The sequence below is a fragment of the Myripristis murdjan genome, chromosome 22 (genome assembly GCF_902150065.1).
Source record: "Myripristis murdjan chromosome 22, fMyrMur1.1, whole genome shotgun sequence".
NCBI classification, from domain to species: Eukaryota; Metazoa; Chordata; class Actinopteri; order Holocentriformes; family Holocentridae; genus Myripristis; species Myripristis murdjan.
The window spans coordinates 14,199,445-14,217,716 of NC_044001.1; the positions used below are offsets into that span (position 1 = coordinate 14,199,445).

The following is an 18,272-nucleotide window of genomic DNA, read 5'->3' on the forward strand; positions in this document are numbered from 1 at the left end:
CCACTCCCTTAGCCCTGCCCAGGTGTTCCACGGGTCACACCCAGATTAGCTGCAGCTAAGCCAACGCATATGCACAAACACACACACATGCACACACAGAGCAAGGAATGCATGCGAACTGAACCTGTGCATGTTCTGGAGCATGCACACACACACACAGACACACAGATACAAGCAGCTGAGGTACACTGCCGACCGCGCCTGGCTCTTGAGGCTAGACAATGGCACACGTTTATTAACCCTAAACTTTCCACTCCATGGTCGGTTGCGTAATAATCTCAAAGGCTCCACTCCAACAGAACCAGCTCGCTCTCCTTCACTCGCTAGGCTTGTTCAGTCCTGCTATCTTTCAATTTCCCTGCTTTCGGCGGGACAGGCTTGTAGTCTCACTTTAACATATGGCGAGTTTATAGACAAAAGGTCATGGAGCAGAGGTGAAGGCTTGCACCGGTGTGTCAAGGCTGATGGGTGGGGCTTGTCACACACAGCATGCATGCAGTGGCAATCTGCCAAAACTACAGAGCGATAAGAACGTGAATCAGATCACATGGGGGCCTTGTGTTAACCTGGTGACGCCAGTGGCTAATGCAGGTGGTAATGACTCAACCAGGGCAAAACATGGATGATTTGCTGAAGTGCATTTATCCAAGATGATTCACTGAGGATTAGTGAACAGACACACCACACCATGGTTTGATAATGATGTTTGAATGTCTCTTTGCGCACTTCTTTCTTGTTTATATGCCTCAGCATCTGGCACAAGAGCCATTTGATCTGATTTCCATTCATGACACATCAACAGGCATGTCATATCATCCACTATGTGTGTTTGCATACATGTATAAACATAAGAAGCTGTATAGAATAAATTTGAGAAACTGACTTTCATGGTCAAAGGCGATTTTTGATCTTATAGGCTAAGTATAATAAACTGATTTAATCATGGTCTCACAGGTGCTCTCTTTCTTCTTCTAATATCCAATTCAGCCCACACTGCCTGTCTATTGGTCCATCTGTCCGTATGTCTAGGCAATCTGCGTTTGCTGTCTCCTATTGCCGGTCAAAAAAAAAAAATGTACCGGCATGATCTCGAATATGTCTTTCTCTGCTCAATCAATCAAACTGAGCCCTGATCTGCACCTCTCATGTGCCATCAGACTCCAAAGAACGGAGCCCTGCAGCCGGCAGATAGATTTGTGATGGAGTTGAATGGCACAGATCCCACTCCCACTGACACAGGCTGTTGTAATCAAATCAATCACAGCTATCTCCGAGCGCACAATCGATAATTCCTATGTCACTGGTAGTAGGACTTTTGGGATGACTAGAAAGACGTCTTTTCAGCACGGAGACAGTGACAGGTTCATTGATGTGAGACTTCATTAGAATTTCATAAATTAGACGCTGGGTATGACGAGCAAAGATGGGTTTTAAAAATAGGGCCAACCACATCTTACCTCATTTCCTCATCATCTTTTTCTTTCTGACCCATGTCCTATCAAATTTTAGCTCCCATCAAATCTGTCAGATTGGAGAAGTATTATTCAGACATAATTGAGTTAGGAGGGAAAAAAAAAAAAAAACGAGCTTCATTTATAATAAAACAGCTCGGGTGAGATGCATTCATTAATTGCCCCAATCTGCAACGCTGATGGAGGATGTGGTGTAATGCAATTTTGCTCCGAGCCACTCATCGATGGGACCAGAAACACAAAACACAGAATCGGATACTTGCTTTAGCTGCCTAACTGACCGGGCTAATTCAAAAGAGCTAATTCTTACCGCGGGACAATCCTACAGATATCCAATTACTAGCAGGAACAGGAAGAGACACAGTAAGTGATTTACTTGAAACCAGTTCAGTCTAATGTGACACAGGCTGCTGCACGGACCCTTTGCAATGCAGAGCGAGCACACGGCCCAGTGCAGACATAATGTGATGGTTACATAAAGGATTAACCCTCATCCTACAGTAGCCCAAGAACTGGCTCCTGAGGGTCTCCTGAGGAAACCTTGTCTCAGAAACGTTTTTTCAATCCTGCAATGTGCATTCCATAACTGTGGGCATTCCTGAGCAGGAAATTTAAAGACGCCACAGGAAAGATTTTTTCATTAACACAATCAGTGGGGAAACTGACTTACTTTCATGCACGCTGATCTTCTTTCTGGTCTCGTGATTGCCATCTCATTTTTTTTTTTACTCACAGTGACATGTCTAGGATTTCTTTGTCTCACCTGTACAGTTTATTTCCTCTCTCACTCAGTTGTTTTTTGTAACCATTTGTATGAGTGAATAAACCAAGCTAAAAGCTTCCAGCTTTTGGCTCAGTTTGAGAGTGCTTGTACTATTTCTGGAATAGGCAAGGGACAGAAATGCTGCAAAGTGGCTCTGGAGAGGAGCCATTTCTATTATATCATTCTTTATTTGTTTGAGAGTGACTCGAACAAACCAAATCTTTATAGTTTCAGCACAAACAGAAAGTCGATAGATCATCAATACTTTGAAATTCAGTTTGATACATGGAAACAGACCATGATATCAATGATGTTTACTGTAATGCATGCTCACTTTTCAACTAGCATATGAAAGAAGCATACAAAGTGTTCATGAATACTAATAGTCTGTCTATGATGCAGCCTGCTGCGTCAGAACAGTCTGCTTTGTGTTTATGTCTGGACTACAGGAAATCGACCCTCCCCTTCTTTATCCTAAGGTGTAGATGAAATATGTAGGATTTTTATGGAAAACAGGTTTGATTTCATAGACATTCATTGTAGTTATATTAAATTCCATGCTCAATAAATCAATCCATGATGCAGTGACTGCTGCTCACTTTTAGCACGAGATACATTTTTAAAACATCTGCAAATGGGACATCTGGGACGGGGCATGCGAGGGGTATTGTTAGTTATGTGACTTAACAGAATCTTATATCCAAAGATGTAAACATCCAAACAGGATACTGTCTGACCTCCTGAGCTCTGTCTCGGTCTGTGACCATCTCTGACTATCCAGGTGAATCTCTGAGGACAAAGTGAACAGCTTGGCCTGTGGGCTGATCATAAACATATGATTCCAATAAAGGAGAGAGAGAGAGAGAGAGAGAGAGAAAAAAGTGTTTCTCCTCAACCCCTTTTGTGTGATGCCATTCATACACATGCCTGCATGGAACATGACAAAACACTCAAAGGGGGATAATCATTGCTATGAGATTTAAGACTCGGACCGCTTGCCTTGTCAGGAGCTTTGATAGAGAGTTGTTGCTCACGAGCTCGCAATGTGGGATGTGCTACGTCACTTCTCCAAAACCGGCTGTATTCCCCTTTAAATTCTTTCACCGGTAAATTCCTTACCGGTGGACACTTGAATCAAATCAAAAAGCATTAGTGGTGCATTAGGCGGAACTATGGCTTTCTAGTTTGGGGGCTGCGCTCAATTAAAAACTTTATCATTCAATGCCGTCAATGTTTTATAAGTATTGTTATCTATTTAGGATGCATTATCTTACTTTTGTATGCAGGTGAAGTAGCCTAAGTACTTTACAACCCATGGTTTCCAGAGAGCGGACACTGACTGTTCAGCACCTTAATGGTTGAAGCAGGGCTGACGTGCTATCAGACGCTGCTGTCGCTGAAACACTCCTGCACCTTTTCATGTTTCACTTGAAGCTGAGGCGCAGTTTGATTCAATAAAAGCCCCCCCAAAAAAAGAAAAGAAAAGAAAAAGAAAAAGAAGAGCACCACACATTTCACCTGTGATTCATTACCTCTGTTTCTAGCTGCACTAGTTCCATTGTGGGCCATGGCTCCGCGATCTGTGCAAGAGGCATTTCTGCAGGATTTTGAGTTTCCCCTCAGCTTCGGAAGCAGGATACGAGTTTCTTGTCGCCAGATTCCTTGGAGCCGCTCCTGTCAGGTGCAGCACCGAAGCTCCTTCTGGGGTCCCAAGTCCAAGTCCAGAAGATTTACAAGCACTTGAGTATCTGCTCAATGAAGGAGACGCGTGTAGCAAGCGCAACGAGGGGGTTTACAAACAATTGTAAGCCCTTGGGGAAACGTCGCCGCCGGCTGCCAACTTCAAGATATTTGATGGAAATGGTAATCCAGCTGAGAGCAAACACAAATAAAGCCCGTTTTGACAAGTACGCGCGTTGGCTACTAAGCTCTGACAGGAGAGGGAAGGGAGCGCAGTCCAAGCTGTCTTGATAGTGCCGTGCAGCGAGCTAATGCCACCACGGGGAATAAACCAGAGTCCCTGCTGTCTTTGCAATCGACGGCGTATCAAATCTTGCGTTTCCTTTCCTGGCTGTGATTTCTATCGGGCAGTGAGCGGGGGGGGAGACTCGGCTCTGTCCACCAGATTCCCAATGTAGCGATGTGCGCAAAGACCTCAGTGTGGCTCTGTAGTACGAGAAGGCACCAACCCGAGCTGTTATTGGCAGACTCCAGTAGGATTTTATCCAGCCCCCTTTTCGCTCGTTCCGCCCAGTTCTGCTCATGCCATCCTCTGGCGGACGGATGAACTGCAAATACGTAATGCACATTGTGGGCTGTTGAATGAACGGTGCTGCTTTGATGCCAGTGGTGCAGCAGGTGCACATGAGAGAGAGAAAAAAAAAAAAAAAAAAAGCAGAGCCCTTCCTCTGTTGATGAATGGCCCTGAATGGAAAGCCTGTCAATCATCCATCACAGCAAAACAGGATGGAAGATACAGTATGTGGTGCTGGTTATTATGCGATTTTGAATTATCACGATCATCATGATGGAAGGGCTGGGCAATGCAGAGTGCATGCAAGTGACTTTTCATGTCCAGAGTGGCTCTGCGTCTCCCAAAGCTGGAGGCAACAGTATTTTGTTCACTTTCTTGAAACCCACGTTGCTTATACACCAACACCTCCATTGTTTTTAGTCCTAAAAACATCCCACGTTGCAAAATTGCATAACATAATTGATTACACAATACAATGCAATTTATAGCATAGCATGGAATAGAACCGGATAGAGCAGAATAGTGGGGTTTTAATTCTGTCTAGATGTTACATTGATGCAATATGCTTTTCATTGACAATAGCATTTCTAATGGTCCTTGTAACACTCAGTGATATAATAATACACCCCTCCACCCTCAGCCTTTCTTTGCTTCATTCACTGCTGAGTGGATTCCGCTCTTGGCCAGGTTTGGTTACTATTGGCAACTGGAGAGCATCAAACCACCTCGGTGAGGATCAGATAATTTTTTGATCCAAATAAAGATGAAGGCATGGCATTTTATAGGAACAAAAAATGAAATTAAGCAGAACAGAGCGTGGAGTATCAGATGTGCTGTCTCTCTTCTGATGAACGTGTGGTCCACTTATAAGCAAAATGTAGGTAAAAGTCATGTTCATTATGCCAACCTGTTACTAAGCAAACACATGGCATCAAGCTTTGAGACACATAAAGGACAAATGTACAGGTAACAACTGAACATAGCAACATGTCCTATCTTGAGTAATTGCATATCAAGTTCCTGACACTAGAAACGCGTTATTGCTTTTGGACTTTGTATCTGGTAGTAGGGCAACAACCATGTACATGGCACTATAGGCTAGCTGTTAACATGTTATCTTAATTATTTATTTCATGCACAAAACATGCTCACATCATGCAGTAAATCTGGGGTAAGACTGCTTGTGCTCCCTCAGTAGAATAAAACATGTAATGCCTATTTTTGATCCCTTTTCTTTTGCACACCACGGCATCAGTTTTAAAGGTTAACATCGCCACATCAGTACTGAGAGTGTGAAAAATCACTGAAGAGAGAAAAATAAAGCCACATAATGTTTCCTTTTACCTTCCAAAGCTCTGGAGGTCCATGTGCAGCTGAGGCATTTTTCAAGGCTCACACACACATTACCACATTATTCAGAGGATGGTTGGAAGGTGAGATAACGCCACCTAGGGGAAGGGTTATCCATCACTCTCACATTGTAGGTAACACTCAAAGTCAATGCCATCCCTGAGCTCTAATTAACCCCTTGGTTTGTCTCTGTGATGGATTAGCAGCTGCTACAGGTAACCTCACGGTACCTCATAATACTATATTGGTCTTTGTTCTGTAGTGCAGCTGCACCACAACTTCTCTTTCACCTCTTCTCTTCCCTTCTCCTCTCCTCTTCCCCTCCCTTAGTACCTTTCATCTTCTTTTCTCTTATTTTCTTCCCTCTCTCCATTATATATAGGATAACTACCGCTCTCTCCTTTCCTCCTCAAGGGTGCCAGTAGATCAGTTGGATGCTGAACATTTCTCATTGTTTATGGCCGTGCTGGAAGATGTGATAAATCCCAAACATACAGTATGAGCCTACAGTGAAAGTGGCCATGCAGGGTGTAATAAAAAAACAAAAAAAAAACAGATAGAATAGGAAACAGTAAAAAGAAGGAGATCCAGGACGGGGCATGAAAAGTTTCGTCGGAGAAGTCTGTGAATGGGGAAAAGGCTTCTTTTTCTGCTTTTATTCTTCAGAGGCAATGCGCTTTATTGATAAAGATCACTAGAGGCCAGTTGGAAAAAATATACTCTTTATCTACTGGTATATTATTGACTGATGCATTGCCACTGTAGAAGTTATATCTATTGTATATCCAATAGGGGGAGGGTTTCCATTAAATTACAATGTAAGAAGCACAGACGTTCAATTAATGTCCATATAAGGGCAATGGGGAATCTCTACTTCCTTTCCCCTCATGATCCTGTAATGACATCACAGGTGACAGATGTGACTCAGAGGGGTCTCCCATCTCCATGGCTGGCAGGGACCTCGGGGACACCCCACCCCATCATTGGCTAGAAGTGAAGGATCATGGGTAATATGACTCAGCCCAGTCCAGTCTGCCACTCATGTGCAACAGAGCAAGACTCCCCTCCAACTGGCATTACAGATATTTACTGCAGTATTGATGCAGGAGTTAAGCTTGAATGAGTGTGTGTGTGTGTGTGTGTGTGTGTGTGTGTGTGTGTGTGTGTGTGTGTGGAGGGCCTGTCAAAACCTAGACAGGCACATTATTTATCTGACCCGAAACAAAATATGGCACATTTTCGTCCCCAAACAAAAACATGCAGCTGAGACTGAATGAATGATACCAGCATTACATCATCTTTTGGCCTCATTTTTCAGTTTGATTTAAAAAAAAAAAAAAAAAAAAAAAACGAGTGAGAGATCAGGTGATGGTGAGCAGAGGAACAGATCTAAAATATGTATCATGTCAGCCCGTGCTCTGTAAATTCACTCATTGCAGTAAACAGTGTTATTAAGATGCAAATATATTCTCACTTTAGTTCTACAGCAGATCACATTCACTTTAACCACCATGTATCGGGATGCAGGAGGAAATCTCACAAATACAGTGCCCACTTCTACTTTAGCCCCACCAGATGAGGGAACCAAGTGATGCAAGTGTGTGCAAATGCATGTGTGGTGTGTTTTTGCACGTATTGATTGGCGGCAAGCGGCGTCATGCAAAAAGACATATTATAGTTATCTTGTATGAAAGAGCCAGGAGAGGTCTTTAATAATTACTAAACTCTCTCTTTCTTTTGCATTATAGGGTTATTCAATTACAAATTTGGTTGGTCCAGATTTTAAAAGCAAGAAATGTAGATGGGCCAGACATTTTCCGCAACCTTTTTTAGCTTTTGGCAATTGTTTAAAGTTTTTTTTTTTTTTTTTTTTTTTTTTTTTTAGCATTTCTGCTTTATTTGACGGTTGCAGTGGGGAGAGGCAGGGGGGGCAGGGGAGAGGGACAGGTTGTCTTGCAGCAAGGGGCCTGAGGTTGGATTTGAACCCAGGATGCTGTGATCAGGACTCAGCCTTCGTACATGGTATGTACTCTTTCCACTGAGCCACCAGGGCACCCCCAGTAATGACAAATTTTAAACAAACACGAATAAATGAATGAATTTTTGGTCATATGTCTGAATATGGCATAATTTCAACAGAGCACTTGCCTACTTCACTGCAAAAAGTCAAAATCTTACCAAGATTATTTGTCTTATTTCAAGTAAAAATGTCTTATTTCTAGTCAAAATATCTCATTACACTTAAAATAAGACATGATCAGCTCAGAAATAACTTGTCTTTAGACAATTTTCACTTGTTTCAAGTGAAAATTTACTTGAAACAAGTGAAAATTAGCTTGGAACAAGAAACAAATTTTGCCAATGGAACAAACAAATTTTTACTTGTTCACTCATGTCACAAGTAAAAATTTGCTTTTTTTTTTTTATTTTTACTTGAAATAAGACAAATAATCTTGGTAAGATTTTGACTTTTTGCAGTGTTGTGACTAGGCGCGGTTGCAATTATGTTGCATGAGAAAGCATTGATATGTGACTCTATAAACTGATAAAAAGATATCCTGTTGTTCCTCACACTAGTTTTAAATAAGATATTATTACAAATTGCCATTAAAATAGCCTATTTAGCTCAAACTGGCCAGGCCACTCGAAAGTTGCTTCTAGGCCGGATGTAGCCCACGGGCCGCCATTTGAATAGGCCAGAGGCACCCTTGAAAAGATGAGTAAAGCTGCAATGCATCTAAAGTAGATTAAAATAGAATTTATGCTTAAAGCGATAGATTCAGATAATCCAAGCGGATTACTCTGTTGATGCAACAGAGGCACTGGGCGCTGACTCTTAAAGACCAGAGTACCGCAGCATTCAATAACACAGTTACAGTACAACTGAATGTTAAATACAGGAAACTGACTAATGGACTAATGGACATAGTTTACATGTTGTTACTGAATTCAAGAAACAGACAGGCATTCAGGCATTCCTCACATGTCGTCGCTGCACTTCATTTCAGTGCTACAGATAATGCTTTGGGTGTGTTAGCACTTCTAGACCTTTCAAGATAGTTCCTGCTCAAGTGGGCTTGAGTGAGGATGTGTCTGCAGCACAGGGATCAGTGCTCTTTTAATGAGGCTGCTGCATATAGAACAAATTAATTAGCTGCTCAATAGTGGTGCAAGGGTAATTATCTAGTCTCTGCTGATGGACTGTGTGGCAGCAGAAGACAGAAGCATTGTACAGTAATGACTGAAGAATCACTCCATGCCACACAGAAGTGATACACATACAGGCTACAGTGTAATTCGATTCCAAACATCAGCAGAGTAATCATCTATCACTGAGATGGTTAAAAAAGACAGTGGGCTTGCTGATTGATTTGGAGGTTAATATTGGTCAGCAGAGACAGAGACGGAGAGACTGTGATTAGAGACTCTGGCCAAACATTGTAAAATACCTATGCTACCATAGTTAGTTTTACTGTACTCTCCTTTGTCACTTATGCTATTCCTTGCAGTAACACCAATGATTCCTAATGGCAGACAAAGACCACTGGATCCCAAAGCTTATGACTGTAATTATACAAGTGCTGTCAAGCAGAAACAGCACGTCGAGACTTGACTCTGTGTCTCAGGTATTTGGGCTGGGCAAAAAAAGCAGTCCAAGGGCAAGGTCTTCATAGAAAAACACTAGTAAGGCTATGTGAGACAAAAAAGAAAACCGGCAACATGCGCAAATGATCGTCATGTCATTGATTTGCACTCGAAGGTGAATCAAACAAAACAAAAAAGACGAGAAAAGATCAGCGCTGACTTTGGGATTTGTATCAGGATGTTTCTACACCTACTCCTGTAGTGGAAAACAAACCCACACATTTTTCCACATGCAGGGTAATTATTTAGAAAACAATGTTTGGGGCCACTGAGGTCTCCATCACGTCTAAAAACATGAGCACACACAGATGTTATAAATAGGAGAGTGTCAAGTGGGTGTGCTGATTCAATATAAACAAAAGCTATTTCAATGCATATATGAAATACACAAAAAATCACAAAGGAAATATAAAAAAGGAAATATAGACAAAATAGGCTGCATCAGTGCAGTATCTGCTTCTACTTTAGCAGTACAATATACAGGCTACCTTCAACAAAACTAGATTCAAGATAAGTTACATAAGGATAAAGAAATGTAAGTAAATAAGTAAATAGCACATGTGATCTCCCCAGTTCTATGTATCTTTAGTAAATTGTGCTCTGAAAGGCTGTCGGGGCTTCCAAATAGTCAAATACAGAAAAACATCTAAAATAAAATGCATGAAAAAACATCAACATGCAATAATAAAAGATGTCAGGTGGACCTAAAATTTAGAGGGAATAGAGTCAAGTCAAGTAATACTAGGAGCACCATGTGTGAACACTGGCTCTGCCCACTGTACAATATTACTGTATCCAATATTAAAGTAATTGCATATGGAGTTTAGCTCAAAAAACACAAAAAGTAGGCTACACCTCATATTGGTGTGAAAGCACTGCACCATACAAGAGCATGGTTGACGCTTATAATATTTCCCACTGGACACATACAAATGGGCATGACTTTTACAATCCAGTGGGTTTCCATTGTCTAAAATCAGCCTTTACTGGTCGGGCTATTATTTAAACTGCACTGATATATTTTGATATCAAGAAGTAAAGAGCATCTTGACTCAGCAGTGATCCAGTCAGCATTTATAATCATGGCCTCAACCTCCTGCCACTCTTGATCTATTGATACTGGACGGCGAGGCAGACATGGGCCAAAACAGACAGAAGGTGTGAGGGCGTGTATTTTTCAGCGCAGCTTATAATCACACATGCATGCTGGTGCAAACATGGAATACATGGGTTTTTAGCTGCAACCAGCCAATACAGTCTGTTGGTAGGCAAGTCAGTTGGCTCCAAAAATAAATAAAAAAAATACAAAATACAAAACCTATATGATATAATAATACAACCCTTATGTCAAACCCTGTCTAACACTTGTTGGAGGAGTTTCATGCCAATCTATTCAGACCTGAAGCAATTATAAACACGGTTTCTATCTGAGACAGTCTTTGATCAACAAAGTTACATTTTAATCTTGAATATGGCCCAAAATCTCTTATTCTAGAAATTTTTAGATTATGATATATGGCATTTTTAGCAAGGACATAGAGATGATGGGCCATTTCAGTCTGTTGACATATTAAAGCCAGTCTTTTCTACGAACCCTTTCCCTTTTTCCCATCCCTCTGTCTGGTGGTTGAAAGAGAATAACAGCAGGGGGTGCCAGATATCAGAGGGCAGCTCTGTCATGGTTAACCTTTTCACCAGACATTGCCCTTTACTCTTGGAAGAACATTCAACATCACATTAATTTGGGATTGTTGTGTAATAAATGAGTGCACAAGAAACACTTGGAAATATTTCCTACTGTGGCTCACAATTTGAAGACAAGATTCGTTTACTGACACAAGAAGCTCTTAATTATGCTACACTGGAGAACTGACCATAAACTGCTTCAGAGATTTGAAAAGGTAACACTTGGATGGTATGACTGCATCACTCAGGCCATCATGTTATGTCCCACAGTCAGATTTTATAGGTTATGAATAATATTATCTTCCATGGTGATAACAGTAACTTTTATATGTGCGTATGGAAAATAAATTATAATAAATTAAAGTACTGAAAAGCAAACTAAGTCTCTGAATTCCCCAACAGACCATGTAGCACATAGCGAATAACCACAAAACAAACTATAACACATGCACAGCATCCCCATAGCAATTTTATATAATCTCTCTGTTTTGACATTTTACTGATCCGCTGATAAATATATTATAAACAGAATATATTCCACACTTCATGAAGATAAATTATCCATGAATGAGTTGCTCAGGAGGCTTGTGCATCATTATGCAATCACTGATACTGTGAATAATTTAGCAAGCAACTCATACTGCAAATGTTAACATGGCAGACGTTGCGCCCTCATAAAATATTGATAAGGCAACGGCGTGAAGTTTTTCATAAGGGCAAACGCAAGTCAACACTCGATTCAATGATCAACATCGGTGACATTTCCGGCGCCGTCCCCGCAAGAGAAGCCTGTAACTGTGCACTTTGGAAAGAGGATTAGACCTGCCGCCCTATGGGAGGAATTAGCCCTATAAGATATTTCCCCTTACAGCCGCTGCAGTCAGAAGTCTTGTGCTAATCAATCCGTCAAAGTGAAACTTGTGAGGGAAAACACGGAGCCTTCACACTGCACAAGGGTGAGTGAATGTGGAGGTGTGATGGGGCTGGTTGGAGTGGGTAATAGGTATTATAGTATTAAGGGTGTTATGGGTGCTACTCAATAATGTGCTTGTGAGTGATCTAATCGCATGATTTGCATTCCCCCCCCCCCCCCCCCCCCCCACTAAATTCCTATGGCTCCACAGTAATATCCCAATAATATTCTTATTCATATATAAGTTTACCTTACAGAACTTCCTGATCCTATAAATAGGGATATATAGTGCAGTGCTTTTCCTGCACATGCTGATATTATAGTGGGCCTACTTTCCTCTACATGTAGGCTATTATACTACTAGGTTGCAAATATTTTCCGCTAGATGTTGTAATGCATGAGAGTAAACTATAAGGAAAGTGGCGTAACTCCATTCACACACCAGCCCACTTTTCAGGTATGAGGTGGGGGAGGAGGGTCTGAGTTCCCGGTCGAGCCCGGCGGCTCTGAACTATTGGCCGACAGCAGGGGAAGCTTACCTGTACCTGTAAAGGGGAGTGCCATTCGTCATCGTCGGACTCCGAATCAGGATCAACTTCCAGCGATCCGGAGAGGTAGAAGTCGGCGAGCACGGCTGGGAACTGAATAAGCGACTGCAGCAGGACTCCGAGCATGGAGCCTATAACGTCGTGGAGCGAGGAGAGAGTCAGCGAATGGCTCCAAGGTGAGGACCATTGCGCTTTTTTACGCCCCTGATCGCCTCACAGGTACTTACTTTGGCACGGACAAGTGAGTCGCAAATAGAAGCGCCACACAAATCCTCTTGGAAGAGAAAGGTGGAGGTGGAATGAGGAAGTGGCCTGCGCTGAGAGAAAAGCACAACAGTCTAACTCAGAACCAGAGTCTATGAATAGGCTACAATGCAGGCTGTTTTCCTCTCGAAGGGCACGTTGAAATAGAGTGGGAGTCAAAGTTGTGATTTCTATGATTAAATGCTGATTTATGGTCTGTTTTGCCCAGAGCTGTCATATCCAGCGAGTAGAGACTAGCCCACCTGCCTTACACACTGCCCCTAACTACAGCTACTGTAAAGTGCATGGATTAATTTTCCAGTGGAAGATAATTAGAGGACAGGCATATAGACTGTTAAAGGCGAGCAATTTGTAAGATATACTGTAGTTATCAAATTCCTGCTGTTGTCATGAAAGGATTCTCGTTAGTTACAAGGTCATTACTTAGAAAACAGGTTTATTACCTACTTCAAACTTTTTTAAAATAATAAACAGAATCTACTCATGATTTTGAAATAGGACGTGTTGACAAATCTGTTAATTAATTGCATTGTTTTGTGAATGATTATATTAGTTAAGACAATATAACTAAGTCACACAGAGACGCTTTCCCTTGTTTCCATACTTGCAGAACATGCTGCAGACCTGAGGTGCCTGCGTGCCTGTACCTGTTTTATGCATATGACTTTTCTGTCTGTTCACTCACATGTGGTCTATCTGTGTATACCTGTGTGCATGCATGTGTGTATGTTTCTGTGTGTGCATGTGCCTGTGTATCCATGCATGTATGTGTGTGTGTGTGTGTGTTTTGCTGCCAGGTCTGGACGCCCCCCTGCAGCAGTACCCGTTCTCACAGTGGCAGCTGTCGGGTCTGGAGCTGCTCCAGTTGTCCTCTCAGGACTTGGAAAGGCTGGGAGTCCATAAGATCGGACACCAGGAGCTCATACTGGAGGCTGTGGAGAAACTCTGCTCTCTGGTGAGGGAGGGAACAAAATCGTGTGTGTTTGTGTATGTGTTTGTGTGTTACGTGTCTGTGTTTGTGTTGTGTTTACGTGGGTGGATGGCTGGGGAAAGGGAGCTAAAATGTAAGGAAGGGTGTTTTACTTTCACTCTTTTCATCTTCCTGTCTTATTTTTACTGCTGTTCTTATATTCTTACACTGGAACACAGGCATGTATTTTTTTGCCACACATCACTCTATTTTGGTTCATTTTCTTGGGACTTTGCTCTTGTTTGTATAAGCCAGCCAGTGGCTGTGGCAAATCCATCCAACACACACAACTGTTCTTGTTGCCATATAAGTCCTGTTTCATTCAATTGCACTCACAGCCATTAGCAACATGCGGCTTAGGTTTAAGTTCTTCATTTCACTTTGCCCTCCGGTTTTGTGTGATCTCAGATTGCCCCAAGTCAGGCACATCATTATGTAACAATTATTTTAGAGTTCCACCCAACATCAAAGGACAAGTTGCACTTCAACTGCAACTGAAGCAGATATAGAATCAATACAAAAGCTCATTCCTGATACTTTACATGCAAATTTTGGGGGGAATGTTTGTAGTGAACTAAAAAAAAAAGTCTCTATCCCCTTTGTGTTTTTTTTTTTTTTGCTGCCCAATTATTTTCCTTTCCACCCCATTCTCCTCTCTCTTTTACATTCTTGCCATCTTTTCACTGTTGAGAGGGAGTCCTGGAACAGTTGCACATGAACAGTGCAAATGTGTGTGTATGTGTGTGTTTGTTTGTATGGAGGACTGGACGGGGCAGTCCGTTTCGAGAAGGGGCTTTGTTTCCAAGGGAGGACTAATTGAGTGGGACAGTGCCAGGCAAGGCTCCAGCTGGGGTGGCGTAACGGCTAGTGAATATCAGGCCACGGCTAAGACTGCTTAAACTATTGAAGTAACATTACTCCCAGAAATAGTCCCTGCAACTCATTAGAAACAGCAGGAGTTTAAGTAAAAGCTTAACCTAAGTGTATTGGTAGGAAATGTTTCATAAAAGACAAGATTCCCGAGAATTGCTCACAAAGTTTTACAGATTCAGTTCCTACATAATAGAAGAGTGTGCATGCGTGTGTGTGCATATGTGTTTTCTCTCTCATCCTCCCCTCTGTGTGCGTCCACATAAAATGACTATCAGATGTTGACACCACACTCTTTCAAGCACATGGTCACTTAATTAACACCCACAGTACTGAAACGTCCATGAAAAATTCATGGCCACTTGTTGACAGATGATTGTTCAGTCTAGTTGATATGCAGCAGCCGGGCCTGAACGGAGCAAAGTTCTTGATCAGTGATGAGTGGACCAGGACAACAAGCTGCTTCTTCTGCAGTGTCTGTGAAGAGTCACGTCCCTCACGACTCTCTCCTCTCTCTTGTCCTGAGAAGGGCCTCTCATATTGTTCAAGCTTTTATTTTAGCACTCGTTGTTATTTGATGTGCCTGTCATGACAGTATTCATGCTCTCATCATAGATTGTGACAGGAAAATAAGTATACCATTGATATATATATATATATAAAAAATAGAATTGCAGTGATACTGGGATTCTGGTGCCAATACCAGTATGCATCACTGTGAATAAAAAAACTTCCAACAATAACAAATTTATACCAAGGAATCACCAAATTTGATAATCAAGTATTTGTACAAAAAAAAAAAGATATGTTCTGAAGGCTTGATATTTTGCAGTTGAACAATAAACTTCTTAACGCAACATAATCCACACCACCATCTGCTCAGCTGTGATGTGCTGCCCTGCCAGCTCACGTGCTGCAAGCTGTTTAAGTTAGTTAGTTAAATGGGTAAGTGCTTTTTACTGTAATATTTACGTGGCTTTTTTGCATATTGGTAAAAATGTTTACTGATAGCGATTTATCTGTTGAAAGTTAATATCCACAGATATTTGCCAGCCGACATATCAGTTTGGATCTGAAAACGTAAATAACCTGTTCAAATGCACATGACCCGTCATCACATTTTCAGTTACAATGCACTTAAATATAAAAAATGTACAACAAAATTGGTGATCTGAAACCTCAGTGGAAAATGGCAGGTTTTGGTGTCTGTCTTTTGCGATCAAATAGTGATGCTTCTTCCTAGACTGACCATTTCAAACCAGCGTTCGTGCAGGTCATCCGGGGAGAAATCCCCTGTAGGAGATGCAGAGGCCTCAGTTCCTCCATCAGCAGAAGCCGCACCAGACGACAGTGTAGCGCAGCCACAAGACGCTGTGTTTTGAGTGATTTGGCGCAACTCTAGCCTTTTCTCGACCGGAAAAACTCGCTTTCTTGGTTTTGCTGTGCAGTTGCTATCGGTTTCTCAACCTACGTGGTAAACCCTCAGGCATGTTCTTTTGAAGCTGTTCAAAGGCATTCTGGGAAATGTATGACATCACCAAGTGTAGTGAAAATAGGTTGAAGGAAAACGCACACCAAAATTACAACATTTCATCACAAAATGACAACTAAAATGTATTTAGCACCACATATTGATTATATAACAGTGGAATATCCGAGCAAGGATTTTTCCTTTAACTGCCTCGTGCTTGTGTGTGTGTGTGTGTGTGTGCGCGTGTGTGTGTGCACTCCAGACGTATGGCATGGGCAGCGAGAGCCTGCGAAGTCTGACAGAGAAGCTGCGTGCCGTTGCACACACCCTCCAGATGGGCATCCAGAACCGTTGGCGCGTCAACACCTACGACGGGCGGAGCGCCACCAAGCTGCCAGCTGGCGTACTGCAGGTTGTAGTGGAGCTCATCACCTCTGCCAAAGGACTCTTCTCACTGCTCAACAGGTCTGCAAAGAGGGAGTTACCTAATCGTTACATACACAGCACTCGAATTTCTATTTTATTCAGCAGTTATTTTTATCCAGGAAATGTTCTGTGCTGTGCAATATCTTGTGAAAAAATAGATTTGGCTGTAGGTTTTTGTTGGAAGTGCAAATCACAGTAGTGTTTGCAGGGGAAGAAGTCTATGTTTAAAGAGGTTTAAACCTGCTATGTCCATGTTTAGGTGTACACACAGGCATGCTTTGTTTGTTTACATGTTGTCCCTTGTTAAACCTGCTGATAGCAATCTGTTCTTGAAAATCCCACCCGTGTGTCTGTTTTTATCAGCCCTCTTTAATGCTTTCTTTGTGTAACTGTGTCTTTGGTTCTCTTAATTACCACTGTAAAATTAAGCCGCCATACATGCTTGCATCCGGCCTTTCATGCATTATAATCCTTGTCTATCCAGATATCAGTTTTTCCAGCTCAGTGGATACACCGCCAGCAAGAGCATAATCGGCTACTGTCAAGAGCTGGGAGCAATTATACACAAGGTTGGTCTATTCATGGGTTTAGCGTAAAACTCTCAAATGACTGTGTTATACTGTTATAACCTGACAAATGCAGCTCCGCCCACCCATTGCTTTATTTCCACAAGTCTGCATCAGCCTTTTCATTCATCCAGTCAAGCAACAGTGTGAGAGCTGCTTTTTTTTATATAACGCATCTGTCTCATTTGCAAGGAAGCTTCCTATCATTTTGGTAACTGGCAGGAAAGTTCCTCATTAGAAACCCTAATTTTTCCAAATGATTGCAAGAATTTGGACAACGTAACATGGAAATGGCACATGACCAGCGAAAAACTGTCGCCTGTTTCCGTTGTAATTAAGCCTCTCAGGAAACAAGCGATGGCAGTAGTAATGTCTAGAAGGGACAAACTGCCTTACTAATTATACAACTGTAAACAAAAGTAACTTAGGTCACGTCTGGTACATTCAATAAGCTTTAATTCCAATCTTAAAGTGACACTTCCATCGATCATTATAGAAATAATGATTTTTCGGAGCTGGCTATGTAGTCATATGGGATATCCTACACAGCAAATGAAGCACTTGTTGTTTACTTAAAATTTCACCAAATCAAGGAACCTAACTGGAGTGTGGCTTGTACTTCCTGCTGTAATTAGATAGCCCTAAGCGGCTATCTTTCGTAAAAATGCTACCTAATCAGGAAACTTCCCTGCAAATAAGACAGACCAAAAATGTCTCCTTTGTGCAACGTTTAAATGACTTTTGTTATGTTTTGTCTACCTAATCGTAGAAGTAGTCGTGGCTCTTGTATGGAACTTGTTTGTCAATATTAGATTTTTTTTTTATCTGAACAGGAACAAGTCACGTGTGAAGCCTGATTCTCGTGTGATTATCATGAGCTGTAAATTTCCAAAGAGGAACTACAACCTGTTGTCTGAACAGCTGATTTTTTTTTTTTTTTTTTTTTAATAATCAATCCCTTAAATGCTGTTAGCAAAACAGACTGACAAGCACACTCCCTGCTCCTCAGTTCCTCTTGGGTCATGTGTTCTTTATCTTTACATTCCTGGCATATTTTGAGGTGGTTGTACCTTG

The 18,272-nt window shown here is 41.7% G+C and overlaps 2 protein-coding genes across 3 annotated transcripts in view; one reads left to right on the top strand and one right to left on the bottom strand.

The window, feature by feature from the left end:
- The window catches only part of rps6ka1 (ribosomal protein S6 kinase a, polypeptide 1), a 61,837-nt gene extending 49,004 nt beyond the window's left edge, over positions 1-12,833 (bottom strand). Inside the window, exon 1 of one of the 2 annotated variants that reach the window (XM_030045201.1) lies at positions 12,623-12,833. In XM_030045201.1, the coding sequence (XP_029901061.1) occupies positions 12,623-12,757 (135 nt within the window). In that variant the 5' untranslated portion in view covers positions 12,758-12,833. Of the gene's footprint in view, positions 1-3,767; positions 4,426-12,622 lie in introns of those variants that run through there. The other variant, XM_030045203.1, reaches the window with a different exon arrangement.
- The window catches only part of cnksr1 (connector enhancer of kinase suppressor of Ras 1), a 32,677-nt gene continuing 26,480 nt past the window's right edge, over positions 12,076-18,272 (top strand). Inside the window, exons 1-5 of the mRNA XM_030045200.1 lie at positions 12,076-12,126; positions 12,541-12,807; positions 13,693-13,850; positions 16,469-16,671; positions 17,117-17,201. Of these exons, the coding sequence (XP_029901060.1) occupies positions 12,756-12,807; positions 13,693-13,850; positions 16,469-16,671; positions 17,117-17,201 (498 nt within the window). The 5' untranslated portion in view covers positions 12,076-12,126; positions 12,541-12,755. The remainder of the gene's footprint in view (positions 12,127-12,540; positions 12,808-13,692; positions 13,851-16,468; positions 16,672-17,116; positions 17,202-18,272) is intronic.